Source organism: Serinus canaria, chromosome 2 (genome assembly GCF_022539315.1).
Source record: "Serinus canaria isolate serCan28SL12 chromosome 2, serCan2020, whole genome shotgun sequence".
NCBI lineage: Eukaryota > Metazoa > Chordata > Aves > Passeriformes > Fringillidae > Serinus > Serinus canaria.
The window spans coordinates 27,673,762-27,693,122 of NC_066315.1; the positions used below are offsets into that span (position 1 = coordinate 27,673,762).

The window sequence follows — 19,361 nt, forward strand, 5'->3', positions numbered from 1 at the left end:
GAAGAAATTCCCCCTAATGTCCCACCTAAACCTCCCCTGGTGCAACTTTCGAGTACATACTCTCGTCCTGTCCTGTCGCTGGTTGCCTGGGAGAAGATGCCCACCCTCCACCTGGCTCCAGACTCCGTTCAGGGAGGGTGACGAGGTGAGCCCAGAGCCTCCTTTCTCGGCAGCCCCGGCCCTGCTGGGGTCACGGGGGCTCGGGGGGGCTCCCACCCGCCGTGACACGGCACGGGGGGCGGCGGGCGGGGGAGGCCGGGCTGAGGAGGAGGAGGAGGAGGAGGAGGAGTGGGAGCGGACCGAGAGGGTAAAAGCGAGAGGAGCGTGAAGGAGCAGGGCTGAGAGGGCAGCGAGCGGAGAGGAGCGGCAGCGGAGCGGGACGCGCTGCCCGAGCCGGGCTGCCGGGCCGTGCCGGGCCGTGCCGGGCCGTGCCGGGCCGTGCCGGGCCATGGCGGGGCTGCGGCTGCTGCTGGGGCTGTGGCTGTGCGCACTCTGCCCCGGGCCGGCCACCGCCTGCAGCCCGCGCTGCCGGCACGGCGGGCTCTGCCTCGCCGACGGCTCCTGCCTCTGCTCCAAGGGCTACGAGGGCGAGCGCTGCCAGCACGGTGAGGCGGGCGGGACGCGCCGCTCCCGGGCGCTCCGAGCGCGGCAGGGACGGGCACAAGCGCTGCTGGCTCGCTTCTGTGGTGCCAGCCCTCCGGCCAGCAATCCTGCGGGAAGGGCTGAGGAGATGGGGTTTGGATCTGGTGTGAGAGGCGGGTGGAGAGGTGCCGGGGGGGAGCTGAAGGAGGAGAGGTGGAAAAAGAGAGTTAAGGCGCTCTTTGGTATCACACTCGGTGATAGCGAACTGATGGAGAATGCCAAAAGCCAGCATGAAGACCCCACGTTAGTAAGCAGACCCCGCTGTTGGACATGGCCGTGGGTCCATAGAGAACTTTTTGGCTCTTGGGTGTTGGGTAAGAGGTCCCTCGCTGGACAGGCTTTGGTGTTTTATTCCTCCTACTGCTATAACTGCACGCTTAAATACTCCCCTGTGAGTATTTGAGGAATCACAGGATCAGTCAGGTTGGAAGGGACCAGAAGGTCATCTGGTCCAACATCCCTGCCCAAGCAGGGTCATCCTAGAGCACAATGCACAGGATTGCATCCAGATATTTCTTGAATGCTTTTAGAGTCTTAACAGCATTCTAAGCCGCAGCAACATTTAATTAGTATCTCTAGGTGCAGTTAGTCAGGACTAGTCACTAAAAAAAGCATCAAAAGAGTGTGTAGAAAGTAGCTTATTTTCTGGATTTCTTTTTATTTGGAATATGCTATGCTTTTAAAAGCACTGTTGGTTAATTCCTGGATGTTACCTGAGGCACAGAGTCATTTGTACATCCCATTTCCACGGTAGGAGGCATAAAGCTAGGGTGGAATCTGTTCCTGTTGGTTTCCATGGAGAGACAAAGTATTTTTGGGAAAAGCAAAAGCAAACATCCTGAAGAAGAGTTTTAGTTTAAACCCTCTTCAATGTAGCATATAGAATTTCTAATTTCCTTGTTTAAAAGTTTAACTGTAGGTCTTGTGGCTATTAAAGGCTAAAAAACCACTTTGTCAGGAGCTACTTTGCTTTGGATGTTGTACCATGTGAAGAGGTGATAAAATTGTACGATATTTGTTCTAATTTAAAGTGTTCTTAATTTAAAATGTGATTTATTTTTTTTTAACTCTGCAATGAGATGCTGAAAATTTTATTAGCACTGTAATCATTCATGGAGTGTTTCATTTTGAGGCTGAAGCTAGCAGGTGGTGACAAATACTGTGTAGCTAATGTGCTGTGTAGTGGAGAGTAAAAACTATGCTCTATGAACTGTTTCAAAAACTGTTGGTTCCTAAACATTTTGGGGTTTAGGGAGAGGAGAAATACTGGTGGAGAGGCAGATCAATTCTTGAACTAGAGAGGTGAGCTGTCTGGAATTGCTAAGGAAACCACTGAATCCTTGTGCTCATAAGGTCATCAATGTAGGAAAAAAAAATTGAATAAATGAAGCTACATACCTTCTTCTGTCAAAAAAACCAAACTGAAAAATGTGTAAAACAACACAGAAACAGATTTTTTCTTAAATCGTGAGCTCTTGTATGGCACTTCCCAAGAAATGAGAGCATCTGGTAAAAGTTATGGAGAGCTGAGCATTGGCTGGTTTTTTCATACATCTCTGTCCTTTCTTTGCCTGCTAGCCCTCATTCTGTGGGTACTAATGTGAAAAGTCCTCTATTCTTCAATGGTGTCTTGAGAGTGCAATAAGCATATGAGGACAAAATCAGGATGGTGTTCCTCATTGCTCATCTTTTTTACTTTTCACCCACCCAGACAAAGAATAAGTAGAAGGCTCATCTCACACCAGCAGCTAACTCAGATGAGACTCCCAGACACAGATGGCTTTCTAAACCCTGTGTGTGAATAAACAAATGTTTTCACAGACAGCAGGGCTGATTCAGGGGTGATTATGACATGCCAAGAGTCTACATGATAGGTAATTCATTTGCAATCTGAATGGATCTATCCAGAATTTTGCAAAATTGAGATTTTTTGATTCATACCTTATCAAACTTGTCCAAGCTGTCAGTAATGAAAAAGTTTCAAGATTTATGATGATCATAGATGCTTTTCTTCCAACAGATTATTAGAGTTATGAGAAAAGTCACATTTATCTTTGATGCTTGCTAAACAAGCACTGTACATTTCAGAAAGGTTTCTGAAAAGCCAGCCGAAGCAAAACAAGGGAAGAAAAGAGTCTAGGGGAGAAAATGTCTCCTAACTTACTTCTGGAGACATTTTAGAGAAGAGGTATAAGGAACAGAGCATGTAGTTTTTCTGAAGATGAATGTAGAAATCCAGTAAAGAGTAATGAATCTGATATTTCATCTTAGGAATCACATGATGCCTCTCAAGTTGCAACATCTTTTTATTGAATAATTTCTTCTTATTACCTATTTTCCATTATTTCTCCAGTTATCAAAAGCTTTTTTGGCAGTTCAGCTATGTTCCTGTTTAATATGGGTCTTTCTTTTTCCTCTTCTGTCCTGGCCCAAAACATTCCTTAGTTTTGAGTGCTTTTGCTTAAGCTTTTGCTTAGTGTGGTGGAGTGCTCCCTGTGCAGGGAAATGATTTCACTTTATCAGCAATGTAAGATGACGTGGCAGATATATCTTAGAAAATATTAAGACAAACTGATGAAAATATAATAATTTCTTATGTGCAAATTTCTTTTGTATTTAAGCAGTAACTTCAGTAAGATTCACCAATATTTATCCAAGCTTTCTTTGTTGTCTTACAGCTACATGTTATCCAAAATGCAAAAATGGGGGAGAGTGCCTCCGACCTGGAAAATGCAGATGTCCTCCTGGGTATGGGGGTAGATACTGTCATAAAGGTAAAACCCAAGGAAGTGATAGCTTGGAAAGACAAAGAGTTTGAAAAGAGACTAAATTAATTTAGGATGCCTCAAATCCTGGGTCTAACACACTTTGAAATAATGACCTTACTTCTGTAAATCTCTGACCTTACTATCAAGATATGCATGGCCTAGAGGATCTGCGTGCTTGCAGGAGGATGGGATGGAGTACATGTGCTGAAATGTGTTGTGAGAATCTGAGTGAGTTTTTTGCCTTGGAAAATACCCTTTTTATGTGCTAAGTGAATATTCCATTTAGCTCTGTAACAGATTCTTTCTAAATAATTTATTGAGATGGCTAGTGTAAATACATATTTCTGCATTAAGTGGTTGAACCTTTTATGTAGTATCTGCAAAATTGTAACTTGGAGGGCCAGTCACTGAGGATATATGTGGCAATGTAATGGGAGATGACAGAGGAGTAGTAAACACCTATTTTGATGGTTTTGTGAAGTCTGTTGAATATATGCATGGATTGGAAAAGGCAATCCAAGAAAACACTGTTGTACATGTACAAACTTGTGGTGTGGTGCAATGTGCTATTACAGAATCTCACAAAATCACAGACTGGGCAAGGTTGGAAGGGACCTCTGGAGGTCATGATTTCCAAGCTCCCTGCTCAAGCAGGGCTACCTAGAGCCAGCTGCTGAAGGCCATGTCTTCATGGCTTTTGATTATCACCAAGGACAGAGACTCCACAATTCCCAGGGCAACCTGTACCAGCATTTGGTCACCCTCCCTGTGAAACCTGCTGATGATTTCCTTGTCCTTAATGTGCCTGGAAATGGTTTCCAACATCAGTCCTTGTATTACCTCACTAGGACCTGAGGTGAGGCAGATCATCCTGTAGTTCCCTGGGTCCTTCTTGCCCTTCTAGAGGACTGGAGTAATATTTGCTTTCATCCAGTCCTCGTGCACTTCTCTCTGTCACCGTGATGGATCAAATGCAATCAATATTAAATACATTAACTTACATTGTGTGACAAAGAAATATGCAAACAAACATTGAAGATCTTTTCCAGCTGTGCTGGGTTTGACTTGCATGTCCTTGCATGTTCAGTGTTTGTGCCAAAAATCTGTTATCTGAAATTGTGTTCAATACTTGTAGTTGAACAAGAGATTTGGGAATTTTATCTACAAATTATCAAGCAGACATCCAAACTGTCCATCTTTACAGTGAAAAATAGTTGTTTTTCTTCAATACAGTGAAGGTTCCATAGAACATATATTCATGCTTGTGAAAGGAAGCATTTGATTGTACAGAATAGTGATTGCGCTCTCCACAGTTGATACCAATCATATATCTGGCATAAATAACACTTCATTAATGAGGCCTTCAGGGCTTTGATGTGTAGAACAATTCTGAAATGAGGAGGCTAACTCAAGTATTTGGCCTTTGGGAAGGCACTGCTTAACTTGACTATAGTCATAGTTTCATTTGTCAAAGTAATATCCTCTTCTCTTCTTCCTCTTGTTACATGTAGGTCCTGTCAGGTAAGGAAACACATGAATCCTTCACCACATATTATTGGCTTACCAAGAGTGATTTGGCAAGTTTGATATCAATATGCATGTTGTTAGTTCCTGTGGTGTAGCTGATGAACAGTGCCTTGCCCTGAAGAGTTGAAATTTTAGCTTTTGCAGATGTAAAAAAAAAAGTAGTTGATGCCAGACGAGCTGTTTAAAGACAATTATCTGAAGTCCTGTGCTGCTTCTGAAATGCCCAATGTATGCTGTCTTCCACAGTTAGCTGTGAAGGAGGCTGTCAGAATGGTGGGGAATGTGTCTCTGTCAATGGAGTCGTGAAGTGCCTCTGTGCTTCTGGCTGGACAGGATCAAGATGCCAGGAAGGTGTGTGTCTACATTCATGCAAACATTTATGTTAATTCTAAAACTGCAGTAACAAAAACATTTTAAATGTATTAATGGAAATATCATTGCATTACTACAAAAATGAGTGATCTACATTAACAGATAAAATAGTGTGAAAATATTTTGCATTAAGGTATACGACTGTTCACATTTAAACCAAGATTCTTTACACAGTACCTATAATTTTTTTTTTCCATTTCCATGGTCCTGGAAATGCTTTTGGAGTTATACCAGTTGATTATCTGGCCTAGAAGAAAATGTGTTTTGCCATTTTGACTTGTATCATCCTGAATCTTTCATTCTGTCAGGATTCTTTTACATCAGTTTTATAAATCCTGCTGACTTACCCATTCTTTTTCTTGTAGCAATTTGTCCTCAAGGTTGTCGGAATAATGGAGCTTGTGTGGCTCCTGGGATTTGTAGCTGTCCAGCTGGATGGGTCGGTAGAGCATGTCACTTAGGTAAATGACTTCTGACATTTTTCATTTATCCTTTCCTCTGTTTGTTTGATTTACCAATCAAAGTGTTCAAATCTTCAGGGCCTAACAAAGCTTCCAGGGAAGGGATCTTAGAGTAGTAACTGAGAGCTGCTTCCACATACTGGAGCTCTTGCAAGTATGTATAGGGAGTAGATTGGCCAGAAACATGTAACATTTCACTTTGAAAGAGATTCAGATTTTTTTTTAATTAATTACTTGGTATGTTTTGTTGGTTTTTCTGAAATATTGTTTGTAAACTGAGACCCCAGTATGAGGAACTGAAAATTACAGAAGTACTATTGCTACTGGTGGGGATTAGAAGCTTCATTAAATTTTATAGACATGTAAAATTTAAACTTGCTTCACACTTTGAGGTTAAGTTGATAGAATCAACTCCATGTGTTCCTAGAGCTCTGAAAGCTGCCTGTAATCAGGATTAGTACTGACACTCCTGCTGAACAACCACTTCCATTTTCACAAACTTTGATTCACAAAAGCAGGTGATTATAAAGTCTTTAATCTTCGCTTCTTGGGCCTTGTATGCTTGTAACAGCACTGCCCTTGTGGCAATAATCCTGAGACTACAAAAGGCAAGGGTTTCTTTTTTTGCTCTCCAGGAGTCTGAAAACTCATGCAAACATTGGTTTTGAACTGGATATTGTGGGTTCAGAGTCTCTGGATTAAGTCCTCTGCATCTGATATTTTCTCATGGCTTCGGGCATGACACTAAATCAGCTAGTGTTCATTCTCCCACAATACAGATGGTCCAGCAAATATTAACAAGTAATATTTTGATATTCCCATTGACCATCAAAATGGGTTTATATTCATCAGTGTATTGAGATAGAGGGTGATATTGAAAGCCAAGTGTGGGAGTTGCAGAGAACTTCTAGAATGCTTAGTTCCCTGCAGCTGCAGTAATGGCAGAAGTAATGTCAAAATAATCCGTTCCCAAGCTAACTAGATCTGCACCAAGTTTGACTTCTTTTGTGTACATGCTCATACATAACTTGCAGCTCCTGGCTTGTCAGCTGAACTGGTGTGTAGCAGGGGACAGCTGAAGCTGTGCCCTCCTCTGCTCTTGTGGGGGAAGTGGGGGGCAGTGTGTGAGATACTGCTAGGATGAGGTGATTGTTTCCTCATGGGTGTGGATCCAAGCACTGGCTTCAATAAGTTTCAGCAGGAAATTTTATTGTTCTCTCACTTTTATGGGGGCATCCATTTCAAAAAAAGCCTGTGCCTTAAAGAACAGAAATTATAGTATTTTAAAAGGGAAATGGAGCATGAATAAGACTAGACGTACTGTGCTGTATTCCAGTGAAGGCCACAATGCCATAAATTGAGAGACATTGCTTTTCAGTTCTTCCATTATGCTTTTATTTATACTGTCCCAGTGCAGTCACCAGGGAACAATTCTGCTGCTGCAGTGAGACAAAAAGAAAAATGATCCTGTGTTGTGCTGAAGATATGCTGTGTATCTGGTGTCTCATTTCAGCTGTGTGTAAGCTGCCCTGCCAGCACGGAGGGAAATGCATCGCTCCAAATGTGTGTAGATGTCGACTGCCATACTCTGGGCCACAGTGTACAAAGAAAAGGAAGGAATGAAGCAACTTCAGCCAAGATAATCTGCATTTCTGCTTTTTTTTTTTTTACGTGACTATACAGAGAGGAAGTCTGCAGCAGTGGGGGACCCTAAAATAGACATGGTAACTTGATTTTAGACAGATTTTTGTCCTCACTATATTAAGTACATGCTTTTCTATATGAAAGGAAGGTATTGCTGATCGTAAGAAAGTTGTTACAATTATCCAACTGTGTGCAGTGTATGACAGACATCTTTTCTCCTCATTTTTTCTTTATAAGCAAAAGTATTATTCTTGATTGATGCAGCTGACCTTGAAATAAAATTTTCCTCAAATCAAGTCAGAATTGATCTATGCTCTTCTTTTTGATTTTTCTCCCCTTTGACTAGACTTCCTGTGTTATATAATTACATTTTTTAAAAGCACACGAAACAAAAAGCCCTCAATTCACATCATCAGAAGTGAATGTTAGTTCAAATATAATTTGCCTTGAGATTAAACAGTTGCAAGAGGAAACTTGCAGAGTTTGCATCTTCCAGGAACATTACCAAACTGTAAAGCATCTTATTTAAATCATGGTTATCACTTTATGTCTGCTTCCTGTCCCTCCCCCTCTGATCTGATCTGGATCTCAATCAGCTAAACAGTATTTAAAAAAAAACCCCAACAACTAGCACTCCCCCGTCAACACTTGTTCAGTCAATTCTGCTGTTACTTCCTAAAAGCTTAATCCATGCTGATACTCTGAAAGTTCTTATCTTGACTGCTTCTAAGGTAATATTATCTGACCATCTCTCAACATCCAATTATTTCTTTTCCCTACCCCAGTGAGACAGGGAAATGAATTTTTTTTCTTAAGACATTGCTAATTCTATGCTATTCAAGACTGTGTTTTTCTGGGAGCAGTATAATGGGAGCCTGCAGACTAGCAGGGAGGAAAAGCTGTGCCTGTCACAAATCACGTGTGGGGGATGTTTGCGTTGTCTTCTGGAGATGTTCCTGTATGGCTTCATTGAGGTTTTGCAGCCTTTCGAATGGGCTGCAGAATGGACTGAGTCACTTATGTTCATTGTTCCTTGTCTCATTTGTGCTGTTTTTTGTATGGCACTGCTGAGGAAGGTTTTGCCAAAACACGCAACCTGAATCAGTGAACTTTCCAAATGATGCTCAGATCAGTTTTTATTTTTTTGAGAGATTGATTTTCATTGTCTTCTAGATGAAACTGGAATTTTTTCTCTGTGTGTGTGTGAGGATTTTAGCTATGCATTACTTTTTGTCTGAACAAGATTTTAACTGTGTTTAACTACCAGAACATGTAGCTCTCATGGGCAGTGACTTAGGTGGACCTGTTTCTCCTGGGATTACAAGCCACTGAGCAAAGAGGCAAAGGTAATGGGGTCTTCTCAGTTACCAATCTTCTCTACAAGAGGGTGCCCAAGCATGCAGAGGGCAATTGAAAGGCAATGGTTTACTTCCTGAGACTCCTCTTTCCTGTTCTGAGCAATTGCATAGCTGAGCTTTCTCCTGTGCTTGCTTTGGAGGCTCAGAGGAAACCTGCTGCAGAGATGTTGTGAAGGATTTCCTGCAGGGACAGGGCCCAGCATAAGAGGGATGCACATTTTTTGTGCTGCTTTTGCCGGGATACACTGGCTATTACACATCTGCTAGTGAAAATGTGATTCTCATGTGTGGAAAATTATTTCATTAATGGTTCTGAAGTTTTATAATGATGATGAGATTGATTATGTAATTCTGTGTCACAGTCCACTACATCATGCCGTAATTTAGAAATTCAGGAGTTAGGCTGATAATATTATACATATATATATATATATATATATATATATATATATAATACATATTATTATATTATAATACATGTATTATACCTTAGATGACAGTGTTTGCCAGGGAATGAATGGGAAAAAAATTACTTGCACCAGACACAAAATTTAGAACAAATAATCAGTACTATGTTAATACAAAGAAGCATATTATCTCAGTATTATTCCCAAAAAGACTGACTTCTACTAATAAAGACAAAAGTGACAGTAATAGTGACTAGAAGCTGGAAGAGATATTGGCATTGTCAGGAGCAAGAGACCGGAAGCAGTCATTGAAAGATCTGTAATTGGTGTTTCTGAATAGGCCAAAACAAATGCTAATTTAGTTTCCTGTTTAGAAATGATTGAAGTAAGCAGTAATTTGATGCCACACAAAATGCAAGGGCATATTTCAGACATACTACTTGAACATGGCACCATCTACTGGCTACAGTGTTCTTCATGGTTTTGGATTTTGTTTGTTTGTTTTTTTTTATTTTAAGAAATATTTCTTCTTATCATTCAATTAAACTTTAAGTGAGTTTAAAAGTGATTTTTCTAGTTAGTTAGAGTCTAACAATCTTAGAATGTATTATTGACGACAGTCTGTGTCCCCAATTATTATTTCCACAGATAAACATACTTAAAAGACTAAAAGAATTGCCAGTAATTCTTGCCTTTTGTTTGTTTTCTGCTCACTGGAGGATTGAACATACTAGTTAGAGCATGTAATTTTTGGAGATAGCTATGTCTTCCTGTGGGGAGATAAGTAATCATGCAGCTCAAAGGTCCAGAAAAGCAACACAGAACATGCTAGCTCCCTTATTCATTACAGCTAACTGTAACACCTTATACAGATACTCTGGTTTTCACTAAAACAACTGTAAAAAATTTTAGGGATATTGCAGTGGTTGCATTTTTGATACTCTGTCATTCTAGAGTGTGCATAGAAAGGTGAGGTGTTTCTTCTTTTTAGTTTACTTATATGCACATTTTTATTAATGTTTTCTCTTCTGCTCTAAGTGCTTCTGGTAAGAAAGGATTTACTTGGTTTAGCTGTAAAATACCATTTGCTAGCTAAACTGAGCTGTGGGCAGAAGTTGGTAAAATGACCTGATATCAGCATTTGACACCTTTAAATGACAAAAATTGCATAAACAACTTTAGTTATTAGCAAAACTTTCTAACCTCTACATTTGGGTTTGTATATGTACCCCAATGTTATGTTTTGAGAATTTAAACTTCGGATTTTTCCATTTGGGCAAATAATGGAGTGGGTGTAGCCAATTTGTCAAGTAGCTTCAGTTTTTATACCTATTTACTTCAGGTCTTGTGCTGATACTTCTTCACGAGTTTGCTTTTGGTAAATGGAAATGTTGCTTTCTCTTCTCAGCTATGAAAATATATAATTAAATTTCATAGAAAGAAGGAGCCTTTCCCATAGGCCCCACTTGTGGTTTTATTTTTACACCACAGCCAACATGATGTGATATCTTCTGTGATACAAGCCCTTCCTTCAGAGAACATTCACTGTACTGCATTTTGAAAGATCATTTCAAGATTGGGGGCAAAAATCAATGTGCACTTGGGAGAATTTCTGCTGGCCTGCAGAGCAACTGTAGTACAACCAGGTAATAAATGGATGATGTGCATAGGTACCTTCCAGCACTCTTTAGTGTCTAGAGAAATCATGCAAGAAACTTCAACTACGATACTGGTGTTATCCATAATGTGGAAAGAATCACTGCAAAATCTTCAGCTTGATACAAGCTGTCCTTCATTCCACCAGAGTGGAACTGTGTCAGCTCCAACTCTTCTCCCCACTCCCACATCCCCTGACTCTTTTGGGTCTAATTGCAGGTTCCAATTTCAGCAGTTCTGTTAACCTCTGTGCACAAGCCCTCTATAGAAATCCACATCTTGTTACACTGGGCAATTTTACTGTATTGTTGCCATGTGCTTTCTAATTACAGTGAATTCTGTTTCATGTGTATGATGGACAATGTAGAAACAAAACAATTTCAACTAATCACATAATTACTGGCCAGTTTTGAAGTAGCTATCTGGCATTTTGCATGTACTAATGATTTTTCTGCATCATGCACTTGCTGGAAAATAGCAAAAATAGCACAGCTTAGCACTGAGAATTTTTAACTACTGTAGCAAAACTCTGGATGCTTTTGTTCGCACAGCTTGCATTTGAAAGAAAACAAATAGGAAAGAAATAATTTCTGCCTTTAAAACCATTGAAAATAAACAGCAAACACTAACAATTATAATAAAAAACCCCTTTATTGAGCCTGAAATCCTAGAAATGCACAGATATGTATTGATTAAGTTTTGTAAGTGAAGGATTGCACAAACTCATTAACCAAAGTACTATTAGCAGTGCTCCAGACAGATGTAATCTTTCTTTTTTGCATGGTATCTCTGTAACTGACACATGGAACAGCAGTGATTACAATAAGAGATTATCTGATATTGGGGTGTTTGTACTCTAAAAACTTGTTCAGTACCTTGTGTATCCAAAACAATTCCAAGAGCTAGTCAGATTCTGTTCATCAACATCTTTGTGAGATGTGGGAAAGGAAATGTCCAAGAGGAGTAGGTTTTTAATAATGTAATGGTTCCCAGATCATCAGGCTATCAGCCACATGGATGCTTGATTGAAAGAAACTATGGAAACACTGAAATTTAAAATGCAAGTGGGAAATTGGACATTTTTTAAATACACCAGTAAGGCACTTGGAAATCCATGAGGTATCATTCTGGAATCATGCTAAGCTCTCAAAATGCCAGCTTACTTGGCAAGATGACTTAAGAAACTATCAAAAGGTGAGGAGAAATCTAGGCACAGAGCTGCTAACAGCTATGATTTGGTAATCAGCATCCCAGAATGGCAGTAAATGGCAAAATTACCTCTATTTTTTTCCTGTTCAGAATTAGTGCATATAAACTGAATATTACTCAGGAGAACCGGAAGTAATTATGTTTATTTTTGGCTAAAAAAACCAAAGCAGTAAACTTCAATGGCTCAGCTAAAGGGATGTCTGTGTCTATTACATTGTTATGGCAGAAGCTGAAATGTCTTTCTCAGCTCTAGGAGAAGATAGCAGTCCTTTGTAGGAATTTTATCTTTTCAAAAATTATCTGGCAGCTGGTAGGTGCTAACAGTTCATTGGAACAATTGGTAATGGAAAAAAAATCCTCTGTGAAGTCTATACAAATACTTTCGGTCATGGTGAGTATGGATGGCATGATGTACAACAAATTTCTCCTCTTATTAGTTCCTATTTTAAGAATCAGCATGGCTGAAAGCGTTGTTAAATTCTCTAAGAGTCTTGGGAACAAAATTTCCTCATATTACTGCCTGCCATCTCAGACAGGGACATACAAATCTTACAGAAACAGGAATAATTCACTAGCTGGCTTTTCAAATTTGTGACTGTAAGTAATGAAGTCAAAACAGAAAAGCTGGGATCTGGCTTCTGGCTGTAAAGGCTTAGCTAAATCAGAGTCATTCTGCATCTGGCTGGCTGCTAACAGGGCAGGAGGCCTTGCCTCCATTGGTAGTAGCCCAGCCTCAGCTCTGATTTCCCCTCCTTCCTTGCTACTGGCTTGTTGTTACAACAAGACCCACGTAAACAAAAACAGGAAAAACCAGTTCTGCTTTCTCTTCTGTCCACAGCCAAATAATATATGTATGTAAACAGTGTTTGTAAACAGGAGGTACCATTCACATGTGCAGAAGTGCTGCCTTCCTTGCTAGAGTCACCCAACAGCTGCTACAGTCTTGTTCCCTCAACAGAAATTCCACAGTCCAGTTGAATGAACTGCAGGATTTTGGGCTCTGACATCTGATATAGGATTTCAATAAAGACATCAGAGGCTGTGGGGTTTGTACATGAGGTAGCAAAAAATTACAGGAATATATATATATATATATGTTTTAATGACTATAGGATTGTTGTTTTGAAGCTCACCAACATTTGTGATTAATATGAATCTTTTAAAATTAGGCTTCTGAATATTCCTTTCATTTAAATGACTCTGAAATTGCCTTCAATCCTGTTGCTATTTTCAAGTCTCATACATCCATGCAGCACTGCAATTGAATTGCCACACCTCTTCAACCATGATGTCTTTGTACCTTAGAGAGAGAAAACAAATATTAAAACCAAACTTTAATGAGGCAACCCATTATTATGATTAAGTTTATGAAACAATTTTAATGAATCTCCGCTTGCCTGATATGCAGAATGAAAACAACAAGTGAAACTTGGGCTTATAGTTTTTTTGTTTCATTAAGAAGATGTGCCATTTTGATCAATGTATGATACAGCACTGTCTGACTGACTGACAATATATATATATATATATATATATATATATATATTTAGACTAAAAATAGACTAATTCAGTGCAGGACATATTTATGAAAACCTTTAAATCAAAATTATTTCTCTCTTTGGGTCACATTTTGGAAATCCGTATTACAAACATTACAGTCTTATTGATGTAGGATGAGTAGTTGCATACTTTAAAAATATCTATGAGCATTTCTTGGTTTCAATTCCTGAAACAAATCTACTCCATCTCTCAATTCTTCTGGCAGCACAAATGTGTCTAAATACACTGAAATTAAAAGACAAGAAACACCATAGATGGTGCAAGAGGAGCAGAATGCTTTTACTTCAGACATCACAAAACAGTTAGTTGTAACAAAATGTTTAAACAAATTACTTCATTGAGTGAGCATCAGCACTCAAGCAAGGGAATCCAACAGAAAACTGCATGACAAAACAGAGAAATGGTCATCATTCCCTCTGATACAAAAAAGTAAAGTTATTCCCAAGTTACACTTGATGAACTGACTGGCAGTGTAGTTAGTTGGGAAAAGATCAGGCCTTGACTTGATGCAAGCTAAGAAAGTCATCAGTAGGACACTCTTCCCTAAAATGAGGCCAGATGCTGGAAAAGAAAATAGTGGTTGTTGTGAAGAGGATAGTTATCAATTCTTACTGCAGGACAAGAGACAATCAGCTTAGTTTGAAACAAAGGAAGTTTACATTTGGTGCTGAGAACAATTCTGTAAGGATTAAGACCTAAACATTCCTGGAAAAGCTCTTAGAAATTCCATTAATTTTCCCTTGCTGCAGAGTGAAAGGAAGAAATCAGACAAAATACACATTTGGTGTATATCATGCTGCTTCAGTGGACATGGGTGCAGTAGTTAATTAACTCCCAAATCACTAGATTGTGATGGTGTCTTGGCTCTACACATACCTGAATTTTCTTCCCACAGAGAACTCCAGTATAACCTGGACGACAAGAGCACACATTGGGCAATACACATTTGCCTCCAAACAGACACTTCTGGCTGCACACAGCTGAAACAAGAGAGGTACATGTGAGGCTTTATTCATGGACACATCTTGGTGAAGGAAAAGTGGATGCTATCTCTAGATAGATATTCTGTTTGTTACAGGAACCAAGACCGTGGAAGGCATTTTCACAGGGTAACATCCCTCACCATAAGGACACTTAAAAGTCACATGGAGCCAACAGTGTTCTTGTGTCTATCCCATCTCCCTTTTGCTTTGATGCAGATTTAACGGAAGAACATGCTGAGGGCATGAATGAGACTGAGCAAAGAACATGAGTAAGGTGGTTTTTGGCACATCTTGCTATTTCAAGCTATCACAATGGCCTGTCAGGGCTTGTGCAGCAGCATACAGCACTGGAGCAAACCAACACACTGCCCACACTCCCAGGGTGCCATCAGATCCTGGAGGGTTTCAGAAGAGGCAGAGCCATCTCTACTCTTTATCCTGCCTTTGACACAGATGTGGATAAACTACATCCAAGGTGCAGGAGGACTTGTCTACACTGTGCATGGCTGAAGCATTCTGAGCTGTGCAAAAGCAAGAGGTTTCAGGTTGCTTCATTCTTACGTGTTTGGCACTGGAATCCTTCCCACTGTGGAGGACAATGACAGGTACTTGGTCCAATACACTCGCCACCATTCTTACATTCCTGAAGGCAGATTGCTGCACAAACATAATCACAAACTATGGTTATATCCCAAGTGGTTACATCGAGTTATTATTCAGATTTCAGGATGCTCTCACAAGAGGTGGGGTGCTTTTCAAACACAAGAGTCACATCATCTTCACTCAAATATGTGTCTAAGGCCAACAAGATATTAAAGAAGAGAGGCAACTAGAAACCAAAACCCACATTCAGAGGTTCTGCTGTGTCACAAATATTCACAAAAGCCTGAAATACTGAATAGAGAACCATTAAAGAGCTTTATTTTTTCCAAATTTACGTTTCTAAAGCACATACCTCGGTGAGAGATCTTTTGTCTGTCATTCAACTGAACACCCAGTGAATCAACTGAAGAATATTTGATCCAAAGTTATTTTCTATGACCCATTTGTCCCCACTTATTAAGCCATGATCTACCCCACAGTTATTTCCATTCACTCATAGCTGATTATTTGATAATCAAATCTCTCCTCCACAGTGTCCAAGAATATCTCACCCCTGTAAATACTGGAAATATTTTTTTTCAAAAAACAACCCCTTTCCATTAATTACAGAAAGTAATAAAAGGAAATTTGTTTTTCCTTCATGCCATTAGAGAGCTTACTGCCCACATCAGTTCTTAAGCCTTGGGTGGGTACTCTGACAGACACTAACACTTTAGCCATCCTCATGCTGATTTTCATGCAGACTGTGCTTTTATCCATGCTGACACAATTTATTTATGCACCATCAATATCTCTATTAAGATACATTGTGACCCACAGATGTGCAACCATCACAGACCAATTTCTACCTGTCCTAAAGAGCTTGTGCCCACTGCATTATTTATTCACATCACATCCAACTGCTTCCAGTTTTCCAATACTTCACCAAACTTCTTTTTTTATCTGGTTTTATGTCCTACAGCACAAATTGGATTTCTTTCACTTTTTTAACTCTTTTTGTAGAAATGCAGATGTTTTTATTTAGACAAGAATCCAGAAAGAAACAAATAATATTTGCTATACAAGAATTTCACAGATATTTCGGTCCCATGATTTAGCCTAAGAACTGCATGGTATCAGTTCTCCATCCTAAATTTTGCTGCCAAGATATCCTAAATTTTCCTGCCAACTGTTTTTTCAATGTGTATATATGTTCTTCAGTTCTTTGGCACTAACTCTGTATTATTTGCATGGGCAGAGTTGCCCTGAATCTCATATTACTTTTAAGGTATGGTTCTCCTGGTAACTACAAGGTACTCACGAGTGTTACATCTTCTTCCTCTCCATCCTGAAGGACAAGAGCAAATGTTTGGGCCTACACATCTTCCTCCATTCATACACCTTGGCTCACAGACACCTTAAAATCAAAAACATCTGCTGTTTAATACACTTAATGATTACACAGTAATTTATTGGTTATTTTTGGATCACAGGAAAATTTTAACACTGGCTTACTTTTTTCACATCTTCTGCCTGTGTACCCATCAGGACAAGTACAGACATTATTTCTCATGCAGTGACCACCGTTCTTACAAGGAGGGCTGCAGACAGCTAAAAGGTGCAAACAGGAGGAAAAGGCTGTACTTTGCATTTTGAATTGGTGATATACTTTTGGAAAACAAAGTGCAACAGTAAGATTCTGACAGCTTGTATGGGCATTTGGTACTATCCAGCCTGCCTTGTAAAAATCATATTAATGTGGTTTGGTATAAAAATCAATAGTAAAGACAAAATTAGATAAAAAGGAGTCAAGGCTGGCAACTGTATGTGTACAAAAGTTACTAGACTACACATAACATACAATGGAATGCAATGAAAGCTGCTTAAATGTTGACTGCAATACAAGAATAATTTTGAGTCTTCATTCTCCTTGGACAGTTGTTGAATCAGTCATAAAATCTAAAAAATAATGTAATCTCTGTTTTATGCCACTTCTCAGGTACATAACTTGATTGTTAATTTTGTGCCTTAAAGTTTTCTCACAGATTTCCTCATAATGTCAACTAGGGAGTGGGGAGAAGAAAAAAAGAAAACATTACCATTCTGACAGTGGGCACCAAAGAATCCATGTGGACACAGGCAAACATCTGGCTTAGTACAGGAACCACCATTGAGACACACAGGATTACACATTGCTGCAGAAATAGGGTCAGGAAGAGTGGGAAGCATGACATGCCAATAAAGTCTATCAAATATGTGTTTCTGTTTCAAGAACAGGAATTAAACACCTAAGGTAACTGCAGGTAACGTCATTCCCATAGAATCTTTACCCCTAATTAAAGGATCAGCACAAGACTTCCCAGAGGAGCTGCTGGCAGCAGAACTAACCTGCAGAGACTCAGGGGAGTGTGGGGGCTCTGCACAGAGAGCAGCTGCCCAAGCCATGCAGTTCCAAATTTCAACCAAAGGGAGGTCCTATGGAGGCTCTCCCATGGAAGCTGCAGGGGTGTTACCTGTGCTGCAGGTAGGTCCGTACCAGCCGGGTTTACACTGGCAGATATCCGGAGTGAGACATTCGCCACCATTTTCACAGTGCCTGCTGCAAACCACTGCCATCCAAGAAGGTGGAAAAAACATAAGGCAGGGGAGGAGACAGGGAGTAGGAGGACAAGAAAGAGATACATCACAAATTATTCTCTATTTGTTTTTCAGTTCTTTCCCAAAAATTACCACTGGAAGTAACCTACAATTCCTTTCTGAGGAGGAATTGCTGAACAGAGTAATCTAGTCTCAAACCCATAATAGCAAGCACAGATGACAAAGGTAAATAAAATGTCTTTCTAAGCAAATATCCATGGTCTGGTTATATTTAGTGTTAAAAAGGTAGACACTTTAATAAAAATTTTACACCAAATGAGAAATGCAATACTGAGATAAATGGACTGTGTTACATGAGGCGAGAGCAGCTGCGTGCACACAGGAACATGAGACTGACAAGCAAAGACACTAAAATATCATGTCTGGGGAAAACCACTAATCACTTCTTCAGGAAAACGTCTCATTCTCTTTACTACTCCTTCACAAAGAGCAGCATTTTTTTTTTATCAGAACTGAAATTAGTACAGGAAAAACTGAAAACCAAAAGTCCTGGGATTTGAGGAGGAGACAAAGGATTTTCTGAATTCAGGGTCAATAAAGCAATGGTACATTCAGGTGAACAATATATAAACAGCATGTCTAAATTTGGATTCTCTGAAGGGTACAAATTACCCATATAAAATCTACCCAAAATTAGGAGTTGCCAAATTTCAGCATGCATGATTTGATGTGTAAAAGATAATTAACATGATAAAAAGTAATTCCAATCTTTCAGCTATGATCACAGCAAATTTTTCAATTTTCAGGCCAGGTAAAAGGAAAAAAGACACCATAATGTGGTTCTGAATTCAATCTTCCTGTATCCCAGTCTTTCTGACACATCAACTTCTGAATGTACCCCGGTATCTAATCAATCTGAGCTAACAGAAGTTAAAAAGCTGTCAGGACATATGGAACATCTGCATGTTTTTCTAAAGGTAATATCACATACACGATGTATTCATTTTTTCCATGTTTGTGAATAATAAAATATAAACCATCTGCAGCTTTTATAGTGCATTATGTTTTCACAGTTATGCGCAAATATTACCTGATGTTTAAAAAGCCCAGGTATAGGAACCTTCAAAGAGGCACAGGTCATTTGCTAACATTAGACAGAAGGCATGAAAAATTTAAACCATAATTTGCTTTCTTGCTCCTGAAGAACAGGAAAAATACTATGTATTTTTCTCTTACTCTGTTTTGCTTACTTGTATTGCATCTTGGTCCCACAAAACCATATGGGCAGGTGCAGAGATTTCTGGCCAAGCAGGTGCCTCCATTTTGACACGGTGGTTTACAATGTGCTGCAGATACAGAATTAAGTTCAAGGAATCACCTCTAGAAAGATGCATGGACTGGTTATTCTTTACAAAAAATGAAATGTTAGTAACTGCCAGTGAGCAAAAAACTGGAAATAAAATAAGGAGATATATTGCAATGCCTTTTGACAGGACTAGGCAACAAGAACAACTTCACTTCAGCAGTACAGAGTCCCAACAATGGTGGTCACCCTGAATAAAAGAAAAATGACACAATTTCCAGACTGTGCTTC

The 19,361-nt window shown here is 39.6% G+C and overlaps 2 protein-coding genes across 2 annotated transcripts in view; one reads left to right on the top strand and one right to left on the bottom strand.

Annotated features, from left to right (window-relative positions):
- The first annotated feature begins 448 nt into the window (after window positions 1-448).
- On the top strand, window positions 449-7,710 carry LOC103812847 (von Willebrand factor D and EGF domain-containing protein-like). Its single transcript, XM_030232309.2, has 5 exons — window positions 449-605; window positions 3,321-3,416; window positions 5,184-5,288; window positions 5,675-5,770; window positions 7,284-7,710. The coding sequence occupies exons 1-5, from the start codon at window positions 449-451 to the stop codon at window positions 7,391-7,393; spliced, it is 564 nt and encodes a 187-aa protein (XP_030088169.1). The 3' UTR covers window positions 7,394-7,710.
- A 3,790-nt stretch (window positions 7,711-11,500) lies between these two features.
- Window positions 11,501-19,361, bottom strand: part of VWDE (von Willebrand factor D and EGF domains) — a 37,338-nt gene continuing 29,477 nt past the window's right edge. The window contains exons 24-31 of the mRNA XM_030232694.2: window positions 19,018-19,113; window positions 17,683-17,778; window positions 17,269-17,364; window positions 16,685-16,780; window positions 16,491-16,586; window positions 15,149-15,244; window positions 14,481-14,584; window positions 11,501-13,344 (exon numbers count right to left, since the gene is read on the bottom strand). Coding sequence (XP_030088554.2) covers window positions 13,324-13,344; window positions 14,481-14,584; window positions 15,149-15,244; window positions 16,491-16,586; window positions 16,685-16,780; window positions 17,269-17,364; window positions 17,683-17,778; window positions 19,018-19,113 — 701 coding nt within the window. The 3' untranslated portion in view covers window positions 11,501-13,323. The remainder of the gene's footprint in view (window positions 13,345-14,480; window positions 14,585-15,148; window positions 15,245-16,490; window positions 16,587-16,684; window positions 16,781-17,268; window positions 17,365-17,682; window positions 17,779-19,017; window positions 19,114-19,361) is intronic.

Coding starts and splice junctions, on each gene's coding strand:
- LOC103812847 (XM_030232309.2), top strand. CDS start 449: ATGGCGGGGCTGCGGCTGCTGCTGGGGCTGTGGCTGTGCGCACTCTGC. Junction 3,417..5,183: donor GGGTAGATACTGTCATAAAG/GTAAAACCCAAG, acceptor TGTCTTCCACAG/TTAGCTGTGAAGGAGGCTGT. Junction 5,771..7,283: donor CGGTAGAGCATGTCACTTAG/GTAAATGACTTC, acceptor GTCTCATTTCAG/CTGTGTGTAAGCTGCCCTGC.